The sequence below is a fragment of the Parus major genome, chromosome 1, assembly GCF_001522545.3.
Source record: "Parus major isolate Abel chromosome 1, Parus_major1.1, whole genome shotgun sequence".
NCBI lineage: Eukaryota > Metazoa > Chordata > Aves > Passeriformes > Paridae > Parus > Parus major.
In genome coordinates, this window is record NC_031768.1 from 18,606,029 (window position 1) to 18,624,143 (window position 18,115).

Consider the following 18,115-nt stretch of genomic DNA (forward strand, 5'->3'; position numbering starts at 1 on the left):
TCGTGATTTTAGATTTTCTTCTTAAGCAACATTAGTTTCAAATATTATGTCTTTTCTCTGCCACTCCCTCCCCAAAAACAAACAGAAAGGACATATGCAGAAATAAATTCTGAAGAACAGAAGGGAGACTTTTTTAGTCTTTTTTATTGTTAATGTAAATCACTAAGCAGTTTCAATCAATCCTCGCACCTTTTTGATTTGATTATCTATAGATACCAAAAATCATAATACCTTGGAATATCCCAAGTCTCTTTCCCTTAAAGTTCCAAAAATTTCAGCAAAATCCAAAAATAAACTCAACCAAGAACCAGATTCATTCTCAACATTTGACTCTAGCATATAAATGTTCCTTCTTAGTCTTCACTGCCGCCTTTCTATTCTCTGTATAATTTTTTTTTACCAGCAGTTCTCAAAATCTTGCAAGATACCCATCTATTCTGCAGAGCCTTATCTCTCCACACTCCCTTAGCTAAAACTGATACCTGACAAGTTCACTCACTAACTTTATTATAATTAAAAACGTTGTTTATTAAAACTAATGAAAAGTAATTTCTCAGTTTGTAGCCAATAATCAGCCTATTAAAGGGAGTTTCTGTACACACTGAACTAAAGGAATACTTGTAGAAACTTCTACAACACCAGGTCCTAATTTAGGTCAGAGAGACTTTTGAGTCCTGGAGTACTTTACATCTCTAGTCCAATGAACTTTCACAGGTTTAGATTTTTAGCAATGTGGATTTCACTAGGATTTGAAATGCAATAACTGAAATTTATACTGCTGGAACTGTTGTTTGCTTCATTTCCAGCCAATGGAATAATTACTGGAAACAGAGTCTCACTGATTATTTTAAAGGTATTTAAATATACCTTCAATAAATGTGCAGCCCTGTTACTTCACAGATTTCTTCAAGAATCTTCAAGATTTCTTCAAGAATATTTCTTCAAGATATGTCACAAAACTAAACATTTTATTCATGATTATAAAAAGCAGCTTTAAATACAATTTGGTATAATCAGAAGTCAATTCCTGTTCAAGCCTATCCCTGTAGTATTTAAACACTGATACTTTATCAGCACCAAAAGTTTCCATAATGTGGATCCAAATAGGTTACATGCAAACACTCATGAAAATGAGTAATTAATGTACCTGGATGGTATTCCCTGATTTAATTTTTGTGCATGACACAGTAGGACTGGAATCCAAAATTACCTGTCCTTTCCTCAAATTTGATTTTTTGCATTATTTGTCTACAGCAGCTAGATATTCTTCCCAAATGATGGTTCATTTTATAGGAGGTGGTGGTTCCTACATGACTTTAGTCAATCCTTTATCCCATCTGTCAGATACCAAGTTGTGATAGATCTGACAAAACTGCTTGGAAATGCAGTAAAATACCTCTCTGCACCACATTATGAGGGGAGCTGAGACCATGTATTATCCTCTCATTATTTCATGTATTATTCTCATTATTTCTCATTTGTATTCCCTTTGAACAGGTTGATACACTTCCACTATGATCTAGAATGCTGCAAAATATGGAAATATATCCTCATTTTTTTATTTCTGCTACGGTGAGAATTTTTTGAAATTTAACTGAAATATCCCACATGAATCTGTCAGGCTGAAAAGCAGGCTTCTCAAAAATCAACCAAATCATACCATGAACAGGCAAACATTCTACCCCATCAAAAAAAATTTCATGTAAACTGTAAAACACCTCAGGCTCATCCTGTTGCCTTTGAAATAGGGGCCAAAATCCACCAAAAAACCTTATTCTGACTTCTCAAACCATATAAAAATTTTAACAGAGTGACTTAAACATCCACACACAAGAACGTTTGTGCAGGCTACAATTATAAGAGAAACTATCCCAAGATTCTCGATTCAGCCATGTCACCAACAATTTTACATTACAGATTGAAGTCCTCCAAAATAAACCAAAAGCAAACAGAAAAGACATCTTCCTAGAAGTAAAAGCCTTATATTGAACCTGCACATTTTGATCCTTCTTAAATCAAAGCATCAATTCTCCAAGTTTTCATTATATCTTCTTTATCTTCTTCAGTAAGTAGTAGAAGAAAAGAAAGAGCATTACTTGGTGTTTATTCACTTTTTTTTTCCTTTCTCAAAAATTTCTGGAGACAATGTTGCTTCTGGTTTAGAGAACATACGTATTTAGCAGAGTTGTATCATCATTCACTGGCTTCTTGACAAGTTTACAGCAGTTCATAATGTAAGGAGTAGTTTTAATAAATCTCTAAACTGCTGAAGTCACTATGACATACAACATTACTAACATCACAAACATTAAAGCATACGTCTTTATTATGTGTGTCAGCTAACAAAACAAAACAGACAAATAATAAAATATAAGGTAAAGCTCCTCTATTAATGTGACTAGGCAAATGTGCCACTAAATGTAATGCAGTCCTCAAGGAAAAAGGCTGAAATGAATTACTGGTTATTTGAATTATCATCCAGTATAATAAAATCCTTTTTGGAATTAAATTACCTCCTTTGAACATAAAAAGGATAATCATAGGCTTTCTTACTGAGTCTTTTGTAAATACTGAAAATAACTTACAAGCTACGATATTGTCATTTCAAAGAGTACTCAGAAAAATTGTTCCAAAAATCATATGCAAAACAGCATGAGAAAGTTAATCACACTTTCAATTGTCTCTCCATTAAGGTAGGGTTTTTTTAAACTTCACAGGAAAATAAAATCTTGGCAAGGAAAATCACAGATAAAGAAAGGTGCTATTCTGATAAAGACAGAGAAGCATCCCAAAATCATCTTCAATTAATTAAAAAACCAAAACAAACCAAAAATGCAATAAACAAAACCACTAACAACAAAGAGGCTAATTTTAGAACTTTAAATCTAAAAGCATGCATCTGCTTGGCCACATAAAAATAACTAAATCGTGAAGTCAAACAACTTGATTCACTAAAAAAAAACAAATACAAAACAAACAAGCAAAAAAACCCACAACAGAGCTTAGTACTCAGAAGATACAGGCACAGCTTCTAGTCTGTTACACTTTTAGACAGTTCTAGGAGAGAACCTTTAATACCAGTCTAGTAGGACATCTAAAGACAGTATCTGGAGATTTAAAAACTGAGCACAGGGCTACAAAGGCTGGAAAGCGTGAGAACAAATGCAAGGCTCCACATCACTTTAGGCTTCTTTCACTTTTTTAAGCAGCAGGAACCCAAAAGTCCAAACATCTGTGCAGGTACCAAGTAAGTCCACCTGTATAGAGATGACCAGCTATGGAAAAATAAACACAAAAAAATAAGAATGTGGAATTTATCCACCTCAATGAAAAATTACTTGGTAATAAGTTCCTTCTCAGTTAGAAACTCAGGTTTAACATAATCACAGCAGAAAACCATATTTGACTGTTCTCTGCAGGGTTAGGGGATTTTTTTGTTGTTGTTGTCATTGTTTTAAAGCAAATTTCAAGGGCCTGGCTAGAAAGGATACAGCTATTTATGTCCCATTTCACTGGAATAAATTTAATTTCAAGGATAATGGGTAGCAATGCTAAACTTGAGCAGAAAGGTAAAGATCCAGGTAAGACAAATTTACCTACCCCATACAACAAACTGGCATCATTGTTAAGGGCAGGTCCAAATCTTCCTAGTATCCTCCTGTTTGTTATATGGGGTTAACTCTCCCTTAATTATACTTTTAATAGCTACAATGAGGTCTAGATTTCTACTTTCTTACCCCATACTGCCAGCCTATTTCTAGGAGACATTCCTTCTGGTGACCAATTACTCCCTGAGCTCAGAACTTCTCCTACAAAAGTACCTGTGTGACAGAGATGTTGTCCACCCTACCCTCAGCAGTACTGCCAGAGCTTAGAACCTGGTGGCCACTCATGCAGATAGTCATGACATTTTCTCCCTAGTGTTGGCTGGCAAAGCTACAAACAGGGCCACAGGATCTCTGTATCCCAACTCTGAGGGTCACTATCTCGGTCACATTCAGGTGATATCCAGACAAGTATCTTTTCATATCAAAGTTTTACTTCCTGCTATGAAAGCTCTAAAATAGAACTGACCTCAAAAGACATCACAAAAACATTCATTGTCAATTAAAAATATATATATATATATTCTCTGAATACAGGATTAAATTCTTGATAACATCAATTCGTTATTCTGACCTATTGTTTCACAGTTCTTCTGGACAGTATTGACTAGAAACTTGACTGTGCCCTTTTCTCAGATTTACTTTGATCTGAAAGCAGATTCATGTTCAGAACAGCAGCACCATCCTGCCTCCACTGCCTATACCCGTGCTCAAGAATCACCACTCCTACTCTTTCTCTAAGCAGCTGTTAAAAGGAACTGAGAGAGAATACCAGGCAAGATAGACTTCTGAACCAACCTCAACCGTCAGCACCTTACCTATGGCACTAATCCTCCATCCCAAATTACAGATGCTACCACACCATGCATGTTTATGCTGCCCACACTACAAAAATATTCACCTGCCTTGTACAGCTCCACATCAGAGCACTGGTCCATTAAACAAGGCTTGTCAATCATTCTCTACACTTGGAAATTCATTACAATAAAAGGTAGTTGTTTGTGGTTTTTCCTCCAGAGAATGACACCACAGGATTTATACCAAAACATTTACTCCAGAGGGGTGAATTTCCAAACCAGGATGGGGAGAGGCTATGTCAGGGTAAGTGGCCACTATTTCTACATGACATTTTGCTTCCATTGTCATCTCCAAACTTACAAAATCAACAGAAACTTTATCACGAAGCATCTGTATGTTCATGCATGGTACACAATGTGACAGACCTATAAAGTCAAGGAAAGGACAAGATGACCAGAGATCCTCTTTGTCATAAAACCAGTTTGGTATTCTCTCTCATTTCTGCACATGATCCTTTTTCCAGATTATGCCCATATTTTCCACTTACCCAGCAAGTATGGATAATTGTTGAAACCACTGTAGAAGCAGAGTCTCTGAGATACCCTAAACACAAAGGTATCACATAAAACCCCACATAGATAATTAAAATTAAAAAAAATATGTATGCTATGTAAAATTTTGCATTCAGCAGCCACCTTCTAGGACTTCAAAACTCATTTTAAGCTCATTCCAGATAAAAAAAAAATACTATATGTTAATTGATCGAGACAAAATTTAAATTCTTACCAGATCCATCAAAATTATATCACGACTTTAGGAAGCATCCCTTCCAGTAGTCATGTATAACACAGCTTAGGTGTGCCACTATTTGCAGAATCAAGGCTGCAGACTAAAACTGCAATAAAAGACTTGCAACTTAAAATAAGGAGACCTGAATGCACACAAAATAAAATCTAAAAGAAGTTCAGCACCAGCCATGTTCAAAACAACTTTCTGTTGGTAATCTGCCTGTAAGATCACACTCTCAGTTAAGTATTTTCTTCAGAAAGGTCTTCCTTCTAACAGCAAACAACTGGTATTTTTGGGCAAACTACTTTTCCAACCCAAATGTACAAAGGGACTGAAAATGGAACTGGAACTTGTCTTCTTCATGAAGCTGTCATAAAATTGGAATAGATACCTGGCTGTAACCCCGGAAACAGCAAGTAAAGTCGAGTCCTGTGTAAACTATTGTGTCCTCTAACAACCAGAAAATTAGAAATAAAAAGTGTAGCTCAGTACAGAAATAATTTAGTGCAATCCACAAGATAAACAAACAAAGTTCAGAAGTATTTTACATCCTTAAATGAAGGAGAGGCAGATACAAGCTTTGAAACTTGCAATTTCATTTCAGAAGGAACCTTCAGGTTCTTCTGAAGAATTTATATGATCTGTCTTTACTTAAATACAAATATTAGCTCTGTCTTCAAGTATGCAGAAAGCTACAGATTTTGTACACACCAAGAAAGACCCAAGTTGCAATATATATATATCTAAAAACTTTCATGCACGTGACATAATAACATTTTTGAATGGCACATCCCTTTCTCCACCTTTGATTCTAGACCAAGTGTGACGTGAAGACCTGGGAGCCTTTCTAGAACATCATTTCCAAAAAAAAAAAAAAAAAAATGGAGAAGGTCATGCAATTCAGTTACCTGGAAGTAAATATCATACTACATGACCTATTCCTTATCTATGTGAGCATATTTTCCCTCTCCTCGAAGTTTCCGCTGTAGTTCCTGCTGCTACAGCTCTAGCGGTATCAGCCAGTAACACCACCCAAGGCAAGCCGAGGGGGCTGCTTGTATTGTCACTGTCACATGGTGTAAAATTGCTGTGAGCAGGATGAGACAATGATGTGCTTGAATGACAGCAGCTGTTCTGTGCTGGCATGCCACAAGCAGAGCTGTAATCGCAGCCAGGTGCAATGGTGGGAATTTTGGAGGATAAAGGCAGTGCCTGCACCTGTGGCACTCTGTAACTTCCAGCCATGCAATATTTGTTCTTTAAAGACCATCAGTCATTTTGACAAGCTCCCTACCTGACCGTCACTGGAGCAAGCCACCTTTTTTATTTTCTTAACGAGGCCCTTCTCCCTTTTGTAAAACATCCAATTTCTGCCTCATACGTGCCTCATAAACAGAAAAAGATATGGTAACTATGGTGTAGGAACCAGTGAATCATAAGAATTTGAAACACTCCTAGTTACAGTGATCAAAGCTAAATCCTTTAGGAAGATTATCCACACCAGAACCCTGGAAAAAAAAAATTAAAAAATGTGACTCGAGTACTTTCATACTGCATCTTTGAGATAAAGCACAATCCCCTGAGTAACTGCTAAGGGCTACCTCCAGTTACGCTTAACAACGGTGGGAACATTGCAATAGGGGCTGTTGTGCCTCTTGATCTATCTATGCAGTTCCAGGCCTGGCAACCAGCTGCGAACGCAACAGTCCACAGGCTGAGACCACAACTGAGGCCATTCAAGAGAAGGTTTATTCGGAAAACAAAGAAATAGAGAAAAATAATACAAATCAACCACACATTTAAACAACGAGAAGTACGAGCCTTACAAGCAAGAGATAAGAGACGCCAAATCCACTCGCTCCCCTGCACCCATCACCGTGCGAAACGGCGGAGGGGCAGCGCTCACGAACGATGCGAGTGGCGACGATTCCACCACTTCTCCAAAAGCAGGGCTGCTGGGGGAGCCGGTGTGCCCGAGGCGGCGGTACCGCGGGAGCGGAGCGGAGGGGCAGGGCGAGACCCTCCCGGCGCCGCGGCCCGGCCCGGTGCTGCTCGCTCCTCAGAACTTCGCCCCCCGCTCCGGCAGATGACCCATACCCGCACCGCGGCCACCACCCCCCGAACACCAACACACCCCTCACACACCGCCACAGCGCCCGGTTCCGGCTCCTGTCGCCGCTTTTGCATTTTCAGAAGCACTCTGGCCGCCTATTCTGGCCGGCGTCTCGGGGAGGGCACCGCTCTTGCCCAACTGCGGCCGCAGTTCATTGTCCCTTCGCAAGGGAGAGGGGAACGACCCATCCCGCGCAGGGACATCGGCGCGGGCCGGGAAAATGCCAGGGACAGCGAGCCCCCACCGCCCCACCCCGAGCCCGAGCCCGGAGCCCCGCTGCCAGAGAAGTTGGGAGCGGCGCGGGCGCTCCGCTGGCCGGGCAGCCCCATCCCTCCGTGCCCCCGCAGGACACGGGCAGCGCCCGCAGCCGCGGGACGCCCGCGCTTCGCGGAGCGGCAGCGGTGGCGGCAAGCACCTACCCGGAGAGCTTCCCAATCTTCACAAAGCTAAACACATCCATCCATGCGGCCGGCTAGCTCTTCCCGTCACACTCACTCACTCCAGCAGCGGCAGCGGCGGTGGCAGCAGCAGCAGCTCCATGTCGGGAGAAGGTTGCGTCCAGCGGCAGCAACAGCCCTTGCAAAAAGGCAGGAGCCGGCGGAGACAGCGGCTGCTACCCCCCTCCGGCGGGGAGCTGGGCGTGCAGCATCTCGCAGGACCAGCGCTCATCTGCGCGCAGCCCTCCCCCTCCGCTCCCCCCCGCCCCACTCCGCTCCCCGCCTGCCGTGCGCTCTCCCGGGGTAAGTCCGGAGCGGAGCGGAGCGGAGCGGGCGGCGGGGCTGCCCGGCAGGAGCGCTGCCCGCAGCCCGCGCTCCGGGAGCCGGAGGGGGAGGTGGCAGCGCTCCGCCGCCCCTCTGCAGTACCCAGAGCAGGGAGGCGGCGCGGGTGCTGAGGAGGGCGCAGGTGTATCGGGGTGCCTGCTCCTCTCGCCGGCGGTGTGGCCGCCCCGGTGGGCGAGCGGAGGGCGCGGGCGGTGGCCCGGGCGAGCGCCGATCGGCCGCTCCAGCCCGAGGCGGCGCTGCGGCCGCCGGGCCGAGCCCAGGGCTCCCCCCAGGGCCTCCGGGAGCCGCGGTGCCGGGGAAGGAGGGCAAGAGACCGGGGTGTGAGGGGCACGGCTGCGGTTCCTCTGGGCAAGGGCCGCTGAGCGGGAGCGGAGTGGGAGCCCTGGTAAGTAGGAGGCGACACATCCCCAGTCCGGGAGCAGCACCCTGGGCCTTGCAAAGCAAAAACTTGCGAAAGCAGAGAGCCGTCTTTGCTTCGACGATCAATCACACTGCCCCGTGCAGCTCCCCAGGGTGGGAAAGGGTCTTTTGGCCTTCAGCCCTCGCACTGAATGCTCATCAATGGACCGAGGACACGCACCGGGCTGAAATCCACCGCAGGGCTGCTGGCACCATCCTGTGACCTCTCTGGACATGCCAGGAAAGAGACCTGAACGAGGGGAGTCTTCGTTGTGACAGGAACGTGACAAGGCCAGTCTGTGGTAACATAAAGTCAAGCATTCTTCATGCCACATCCTGTGGAAAAATGGTAAATCCAGGGCTCCTGACACAAGAACAATACAGATGCATTGCCTTATGTCCTGCATCAGGCTTTAAATGAGGTACTGGAGTTTAGGTCTCCATAAGTTTCCTCTGAGTGAGCAGAACAGGAAGGCAGGTGAAATTCAAATTAATCTCCACACAAACTCTGCACTGTAATACAATAATTCTCAGAATGGAAATGGATTTTTTCTACTTAAGTGTTTTCATTTCTGTGTTTGTTCTCTGAATAGATTTATATGTTCTTTACTTCATGCCTTCACAGTTTCAGTCTCTTCTGCAGGCTTCAACTTGCATTTTTCCACCAACCAAGAGCTTAGAAAATTACAGTAGAGCTCAACACATATATTCCAGCCAGATGAAAACAATGCACTTTTTTAATATTAAAACTTGTATTGATAAGGGAACAAAAAGAACAGGCCGTACTAACACTGAGTGTGAATTTGGTTTCAAACTATTCTTTGAAACAATAGCAGCAAAGAATGATTGATCATCTATTTATATTGGGAGAACATTGTTGAACTGCCAGCTAAAAAGCACTTGCTGGCCTAGCCCAGATGTAAACAGCTTGAGTATATTCTAAAACCCCATATGAAATAGTTTGTGCTAGTGCATCAAAATATTTATGTGATACTTACGTGTACTCTATTTATTGTTTTACTAGATTTTTTTTAAACTGCAGAACCCGTGCCTGTCATTCACTCTGCTCTATTGATTGGTAAAAGCTACAAAGATAACACAGTTTCAGCTGGTTAGAAACTGATTTATTTATAAATCTGTCATTATTTATTTATAGACTGAGGAGATAGGCCAAGATCCTACAAAGCTAACTGCAGCTGATGAAATGATACACCATATATAAAATTAAGCACATATGTTCCATATCTAACAAGGTTCTCGTCTTGAGCACTTCATGCTCCAAGGCTTCTGACATAAAGGTGCCTTAAAGCATAGTGGTGAGTGCTAGAGAAAGGAAGAAATTCTAAGGGCTCACTGGAATTTCTGTGGTTTCAGGGTCTTTCAGTAGGAAAGGCAAATTTAATCCTAGGATATACCAGCTGAAGGATTTCCAGTGGAGATATATAGAAAAGCAGAAAGCATAAGATCCGATCAGAAATGTCATACTCAGCTTATTCAGAAAGTACATTTATGAAAAGTGAGAGCAGGTGCAGGAGTGTTATAGGTAATGAAGAGTCAGTCTTATGAAAAGAAAGAGTTTTGCCTAGCAAAACAATGACTAAGAGATAAAAAAGATTGTTGTTTATAAACATCAGTATGGTAAACACGGGGTGTGTAGCCAAAATGATAAGCCTTTATGAAAGTCATTAAAATTTGACATGAAGCTGAAATTATCTCCCTTTTCTTTGGCTTTCCAAATAGATACATGTCATATTACTGTGTTTATAGTTATTTTATATTTTTGTTTTCCTAGGCAGAAGCTATTGCAACATTGGAAATTTTCCAGAGTGCCTGTGGAGATACTCTTGGACTAGACAACATGCTAGAGGTCCATTAATAGCAGTATCACAGGAGTCTTACTCCCAGATGTGAGACAGGAAAAGAGAACCTGGGCAAGTGTCCTTCCTACTGTGCTAAATTCTAATAACCTTTCGGAGGTGTGCAATGTGATAATCATGCATGGGGAAGGAGGCTGGGGTATGAGAATGAACTTTGGTTCATGGTTCTTTGGCTTCTGCTGTCATAGCAACTGGATACAAAACTGTCAGTCTCATAGTAAAAGATTAAAATTTGCCTACCCAAAGAAGCAAAGTGGTGGGCGTTGTTCTGTTTCAAGAGTGAGTGTTGATATGTGTAGTTTGGACGGGCTTTGAAGCCATCAACTGTACATTGAGATAATATTTTGGTATTTTATCTTCATTTGCAGGCATATCAATTAGACTGTGTCATGACTGCACTCTTGCACATACATTCATACCTTTCAGTTACTACAGTGGGATTCTTCTCAATACTACCAAAAGTTCAGGTTCCAGCCTCAGCTCATCATACCCTACCTCTGTGGTGCACAGGTACCTATCACTCCAAACCACCTCTTTCCAGGAAAAGTGACAATTTTTTTATTTTTATTTATTTAATTAATTTATTTATTATGTATTTCATTTATTTATGTCTTCATTTTCTTTGTTAATTCCAGTGTGAGGAAGCACTGATGCCTACCTTTGACTAGGGGACTGTGTTCCAGATGACTAAAGTCAGGTGAAGTAAAACCCATTTGAATGTGACAAAGGTACATGTAAGCACTGAATGAGAACAGACAGCCAGAGACAGCAAACCAACATGTACTCAGCATCCCAGTAACAAATAATAATTGAACATGAACATTCCTAATCTTAAAGTAGGAACCTGACATCAATTCCTGGCTGAATTCTTACCTGGCTTTTTGCCTTTTTTTTTTCCTTTTTCTTTTTTCCTTTAGAATAGCACAGTAAATATAGCTTTTTGAGGATGCTTTGTCACCATGTACTATTGCCTTTTTATTATCCCTGGCCAGAGTAATCAAATTAGGACACTTAATACTAATGCTTTATATAATCATAGATATCCTTGTGTAGACTGTGGATCAGTAAAAGCCTTTAGTTCATATAGTATGGCAGTTTCATAGACATTTTTAGATAAGGGAATCTGTGTCATTTTATGATGCTCCCTGTTCTGAAGGAAATGGCTGACATATGTAATGCAGACAGGAATGTTATTCTATCTAAACTTTAAAACCAAGTAATCTGAAAAACCATTCACTGTAAAGACTTAATGTTTTTGAAAACCCTGTTGTTTTGGTCCTAGAGAATCTGCTATGAAGATGCATTGTATATATCTTTACAACTGACATGAAGGAACACTTATTTTTTTTGTTCCTGAGTTCTAAGTTTTTAATTTTTTTCTTTTGAGGCACTAAATAATCCCCAGAAAAAGATTATTTGGGATTTCCTGGATACCACACAGCACAGACTTCTAGCCCTGCAGCTGGACCAATAGTATCTCTTATCATTTAAAAGATGCATCAGATTTGATCCTAGATAATTTAAATGAAGACAGGTAGAATCCTAAACCAAACACATAATATTTAATACTTCTGTAGGTCTCACAAGTTTTTCTCTCAGTGAATTAAAAACTCATCACCGTATTTTTTTTAAGTCTAGTCAAGTAGGGTTTTTAATGATTTGGAATCTTTAAAAAGATACTTTAAAGTGCTGTGTCTGATCTTCAAACTGGTATAAAATTCATCAAGTTGGAATGATTTTTTTAGATAAGAGCTCAAGTTTCTCTGACTTTCCTGCAGTGCTTGATGTTACTCATATCCAAATGGCAACAATGTGTAGAGAAATGTGATAATAAAATCCATTGAGTAAGGAGGTGTTAATACATAGCTGGTGATGCAAAGTTTTAAAGGAAGCTATTTTGTCATTGTGATCTGCTACTTACTGAATGTTATTTCTAAAGATAGTTGGTTATGATTCTGTCATGTAGTAAGTCCTGCAATACTCTGGGTACTTGTATTTTAAACTGTTACATTCTTTTCTTTCAGCCTTAAGCCTTTGAAAGATGCGTTTTTTAGAATCCATTTCTATATGGTGGTGCTCACGATATATTGTATAGTTTAGTGCAACACTGTACAATTCTATATAAAATAATTGTAATCATTAAAGATTTTCTCCATGTCTACATTTACAGTATAATCAAGAAGTCCCTCTGCTTACGTTGAATCTATGCACCAGCTTCTACATGTCATTTTTAGCATCTGTGTCAAATAGAGTTTTTCCAGTTTTATAATTGACCCATACAGACTGTTGATCCCTGCATGTTTTAAATTTTGCTGAATAATTTAGTGTGGTGGACATGGTATGTCACATAAAGTGCAAAATTAATTCATAGATAGAAAATTTAGATAGCAGATAAGATTTTCTTTCTCACCAATTAAGAAACAAATCTAGAAGCCTAAAGGATACTGAATTGCACAGAACAATATAAGCAAGAATATTTCAAATGATGTAACAATTCTGCTGAAGCCACGCACATGTAGTCAAACCTACATAAGCTGTTATCAAGACAGTTAACCAAAACTACTGGTTGCTATTATGAACTGAAAACTTCTGCAGTATATTGAACCTGTAGCATTAAAAAAAATCATTAAGTAGAATATTTGCCAATGCTGCAATGCGGAGGAGAGATCAGATAAGGAAGAGGACCTTAGACAACATGAAGAGAGTAACACTTCCTACTTCAATGAATAAGACAACGCTAATGCATTAGTTACTTTAAAATGAAATTATCTTTATTAAAAAGGATTCACTTTTCTGGAATGGGTATGTATGAAATATTCAAATCAGAATATAGAAAGAACTGTTATCTATAGTTGCTCTTTTACTGGCAAATGGACTCAATTCAAGAAAATCTTAGACATGATTATAATCAGCCCTATGTGTGGCTTCACTTAGTCTAAACTATTACTTGAAGCAATCACAAAATTAAGCACATGTTTAAGTGTTGGTTGAATAAATATGACTTCACAAATCATATGAAAATATATAGACATGAATCAGAAAAAAAGAAATTTGAAATTTATTTAGAATAAAAGGAAATCTGAGGAAAAGTAAAACCTCATCTACCCTCTTTCTCAAAGTCAATCCTCATTCTGCCATCAGGGCTTTTTTCATTCTTTAACCAAAACTGACTGCAGAATGAAAATTTTGTGGCAACTTCAGAGAAAGTGATCAAAGTATGTATTTCTAAATTAACAAAATGTTTAAAAGCAGGACTACCACTGAATTCTTCTAGTATTATCTGTGATTAAAATGATCAAATATGTGTTGAGTTTTAAAAATCAGAGGCACATTCAATTTTTTATTAACATATCATCAAAACCAAGGATAAGATTGAATCATGTTGGGGTAGGAAGCCTTTGGTTTAGTGTATAGTCTGAAGTTTAAAATACTTATTATTATTCCCAGTAGCAGATTCTTATATTAGTTATGTATTAAAAAATTTGCCAGCTCATCTGTTTATGAACACAAAGTGTTTGTTTTGTTTTCTGTGTTAGAATGAGACATTATGGTGAAACTCAAGAAATACTGTAAACTTTTGTTCTGTGTATTTTCTGGGAAGTATATGCAAGCATTGAAGCAAAGAGGGAAAAATCAATTTCACAGGTGCAAAATAACTTACAGTTAGAGGAGAGAGAGAGAGAGAGAGAAAATAAAAAGAAGCAAAAAAAAGAGATTTTCACAATGAACAAAAACTTCACAGACAGCATTTGTATCTGGGTGCCAAAACCTAGTTTTCTCAGTCCATATTTAGGCACTTGCACATAGCTGGCCTACTTGTCAGTAATACTAAACATTCACAAATGAAAAAGAGGTGATTTTAAAAGTTTAAGTACTTTTAGAAACCAAGCAGTTTATACAAAGTTGCCTGAGTATCTGAAGAGACAAACATTGGCATGTAGTCTTAAAATTTCCAGCCTGTAGTTTGAAAGATCACACACCCCATATTTTATCCACTACAATGTGTTCTTTTGATCTTAATTGCAGGTTTAATACAACTAGGCCTGTGAATTATATATATATATATATTATATATATCTCAGGCAGTGAGGAATTACTCTTAGCTGAAGTAAGTTACAGCACACTGCAGCTGCTCTTCCTGACCGTAGCATCAGCAGAACAGCCAGTGTGTGCATCAGGGGTTGTTAGTGTAAATCTGTGTTTGCAGGGTGTGTACAGGCAACTATTTCATGTGGCTTGCATTAAGAATGTTTTTTCCAGGCAGAAGAGAAGACTGCAAATCTGTCTGTAGTCTAAAGCATAGTAAGATAGTTACTTGCTCAGCATACCGAGTAACATGATAAGGAGTTTTGGATGCTCAAGACACTTCTGTTTATTCAAGTGGCTGCTGGTGACTGTCACTAAGGATTTTGATTTTTGTTCAGGCTCTGTAGTGCTTCTAGAACAGAAAATGAGTCCCTAATGTGTCCTAACAATAAATACTGGATAGTAACTGTCTTGGGAATATGGTATGTGGAAAGACCAGTGAGGACTGCAAAGCTGAAAGGGACAAAAACATGTCATAAAGTTCACATAATTTTCTTAGGAAAGCACGTGCAATTTTTAGAAATGTACTGCAGTTGATGAAAGGTATCCTGTAAACACAGCACATTTAGAAAACTATTTACCTACTACAATGCACTAGCCTAATGCTTTCAGTTAGGAGGAAATAGAAAACCAGCCTTCCAGTCCCCATCAGCAAGTGGCCTGTGATGTGCCCGAGTAACCTGCATGCGAAGGCTCTTGTGCTGTGTTTTCTGCTAACAGAAATCTGTTTGCCCAGATCATTAAGAAACATCAACAAGAGAGCTTCACACCTGTACTCGCTTCTTTGGCAACCAGTTCTAGTCTGGGTGAAATTTATAACCTGTTTTGTCTCCGTGCTCATTATCTCAGACCTGTGTTACCCTTCCCTTTGCTGCACCCTGAAGTTGAAAGCAAAGAGATGGGCTGCAGAGCATTCCCCAGGGCAGGCTCTTTCAGCCTGGATCATGCACCTTGATCACACAAATGGACATGCACACCTTCTGGAGTCAAAAGGGAGTCAAAGAGCCAACACACAGCATAAGAACCAGCAGTCTGTGCAGATCAGCTTACAGGGTAGAGACATTTTAGAGCACAATGCAAGATCACTCTCTTTGTGCTCCCCAGTAGAAACAGTCTTTAGAATTCACTGACATTTAATCATGTGCCTCGTATCACTTCTTTTCAGAGCAGCTATTTTGGTGCTATGTGGGGGTTGTCACAGAAATGGTTGCCTAATTCTGATCTAAATTTTGTAATGTGCACCCAGATCTTCTACAGATAAGCATTTTACATCCAAATGCAATAATAATAAAGGAAATCAAAGTGATTCCATTTCATGAAAGAGCAGTAACATGCTTAGCAGATATTCCTAGCTCTTGCAAAAAGGAAACATAGCACAGTTTTCACAAAGCTGGTGGGAAAATTGTTCCCACTGCCCAACCTATCGCTTTAGTTTCTGTAGCTGCAAGTGAAAGGAATTTTAGTCAAATTCAAGAAATCAGGACTTGTTCCATGTAAATGTAAGGCATCGGTATTTTCAAATCACTTCTGGCCTCATAAAATGGCTGGGGTTCAGAGCTATGCTGGAGCTTAGCACCAGAATAATATCAGTGAAACTGTCAAGAAGCTTGCTGGCTTCATGCAGCAGGGAGCACAGAGCTATATGAGATTTTTCCTTTTATTTGCAGTGGAGCAGTAAGGAAGAGGTGAGGAAAGGGGCTGTTCACTTTATGTTCCATGAAATACTTTTTTGACTGTAGATTCATTCAGTCCAGTGAGTACCTGATGAGTGGTTTAAAGATGATATAAATGTCCTATTAAGGGCTTCTTGTATTTCTCTGCTGAGATTAGTACAATTATTTGTTTACAATATGCCAAAGCACTTTTTTCCACTAGATGATTCTTTCAAAGTTAGGTTATTGCATGTCTGCATTACATTACTGAGAAATAAAAGTTTTGTCTGAATGAAAACTGATACCTAAAATTTTAGCTTTTTAGAGAGAAGACAAAAGAAGACATAAAGAGAAATTGAATTTTCCAGAGAGTCCTTTCAAGTCCAGTGTGTTTAGAGAGGTAGTCCATGATTGCTGCTAACTTTACAGATTTCTGATTGGCTGAAAATTCTGCTTTGTCTGCTCTAGTCATCTAGAAATCCCTTCCTTCACCTCCAAAGCCTGCTGGCATGCTCTGTCATCTTTGTTTTTGTCTTCTAAACCAAACCATGCATGATGTCCACACCCCTTTATATAAATTACCTTCTCAGTGCATCTTACAGTCTCCTGAACCTCTCTTTGAGCACACTCAGTGCCCTTGGGGAAAGAACAAGCTCCCCTTCTTCCAAGAGGTCCCTCTTAAAAAGAGCAGAGCATACACTTAGGGGAAATAAATCAGATGCTCATGAAATTGCAAGTCAAGTCTGCCCCAGTCATTGAGAACCCAGTATTCTCAGACTGCCTCAAGGAACACATCTGAGAGAGAGATGTACAACATCTGGTTTAACAATTCTTTAAGACTCTTCTGGCTTAGCACAGTTTGAAAACATGTCAGGATATCAGAGGTTTTGAAACACATAGAATTAAAAATACATATTTAGCTGTATTAGACCATCCACTTGAATAATTATTCTGCTTATCCATCAGGCCAGCTCCATAATGCTGGCTGTCCTCCAGGGCCCATTTCTCCTATATTTCCACCAGATGAACGGCCAGACTGTCCAAAAACCACAGAAGTAGGAGATGAATAGAATCACACTGTAGGGGTCATGACTACACCCATCAACTTCCTGCTTAAGACATTTGCATCTGAGAGGAAGAAATTCTGCTTACCTGAAAGTCACCTTACAACTTCTGAGTATTTCCCCCAGGTCCCTGTGAAATCAGTGGAGTCTGACTGCAAGCACTTTCTGAGGGCAGTTCTGTCCACCTAAGGTCTGACTGGTTGGTTGTTAGGCTTGTGTTTTGGTTTTTTAGGGGGAGGAGTGGGAGAGTTTAAAGGTAGGGTGTTATCTCTGCACCATTGCTTGTACTCCTGAATTGGATATCTCAGGTAGTGCCTGTGTGAGGGTAAGCTTGCACCATTCACCAGAGTAAACAGGAAGGAACAGAGGTGTGTGCTCCAGTCAGCTGTGTTAAAAGAAGTAGCTGTACTAAATCAAAAGATATGCTGGGTTGGAAGGGACTCACAAGTATCACCAGGTCCAACTCCTGGCCCTGTGCAGGCCCATCTCCAGGAGTCACATGTGCCCAGCAGTATTGTCCAATCACTTCTTCAACTCTGTCAGGCTTGATGCTGTGACCACTTCCCTGGGGAGCCTGTTCCAGTGCCCAAACACCCGCTGGGTGAAGAACCTTTCCCTGATATCCAACTTAAACCTCCTCTGATACAGCTTCAGGCCATTCCTTTGGGACAGCTGTCACTGGTCCCCACAGAGAAGAGACCAGTGCCCATCCTCTTCCCCTCACAACGAAGCTGTAACTGTGATGAGGCCTCCCCTCAGTCTCCTCCTCTCCAGGCTGAACAGACCAAGTGCCACCAGCTGCTTCTCATAGGGCTTCTCCTCAAGGCCCTTCACCATCCTCGTCATCCTCCTCTGGACACTCTTTATCTTTCTTATATTGTGGCACACAATCTCATCCCTCTGCCTGGACAAGGATGTGTATGAACTCTGAAGCACAAAGCTAAATATCC

The 18,115-nt window shown here is 40.4% G+C and overlaps 1 protein-coding gene and 1 long non-coding RNA gene across 3 annotated transcripts in view; one reads left to right on the forward strand and one right to left on the reverse strand.

Annotated features, from left to right (window-relative positions):
- FRMPD4 (FERM and PDZ domain containing 4) overlaps positions 1-7,893 on the reverse strand; it is a 295,802-nt gene extending 287,909 nt beyond the window's left edge. Inside the window, exon 1 of one of the 2 annotated variants that reach the window (XM_015636209.2) lies at positions 7,725-7,890. In XM_015636209.2, coding sequence (XP_015491695.1) covers positions 7,725-7,765 — 41 coding nt within the window. In that variant the 5' untranslated portion in view covers positions 7,766-7,890. Of the gene's footprint in view, positions 1-7,724 lie in introns of both variants that reach the window. The other variant, XM_015636218.3, reaches the window with a different exon arrangement.
- A 2,843-nt stretch (positions 7,894-10,736) lies between these two features.
- Positions 10,737-13,386, forward strand: LOC107208176. Its single transcript, XR_001523122.1, has 2 exons — positions 10,737-10,873; positions 10,999-13,386. It is a non-coding gene; the product is annotated as an uncharacterized LOC107208176 (long non-coding RNA).
- The last annotated feature ends 4,729 nt before the right edge of the window (positions 13,387-18,115 follow it).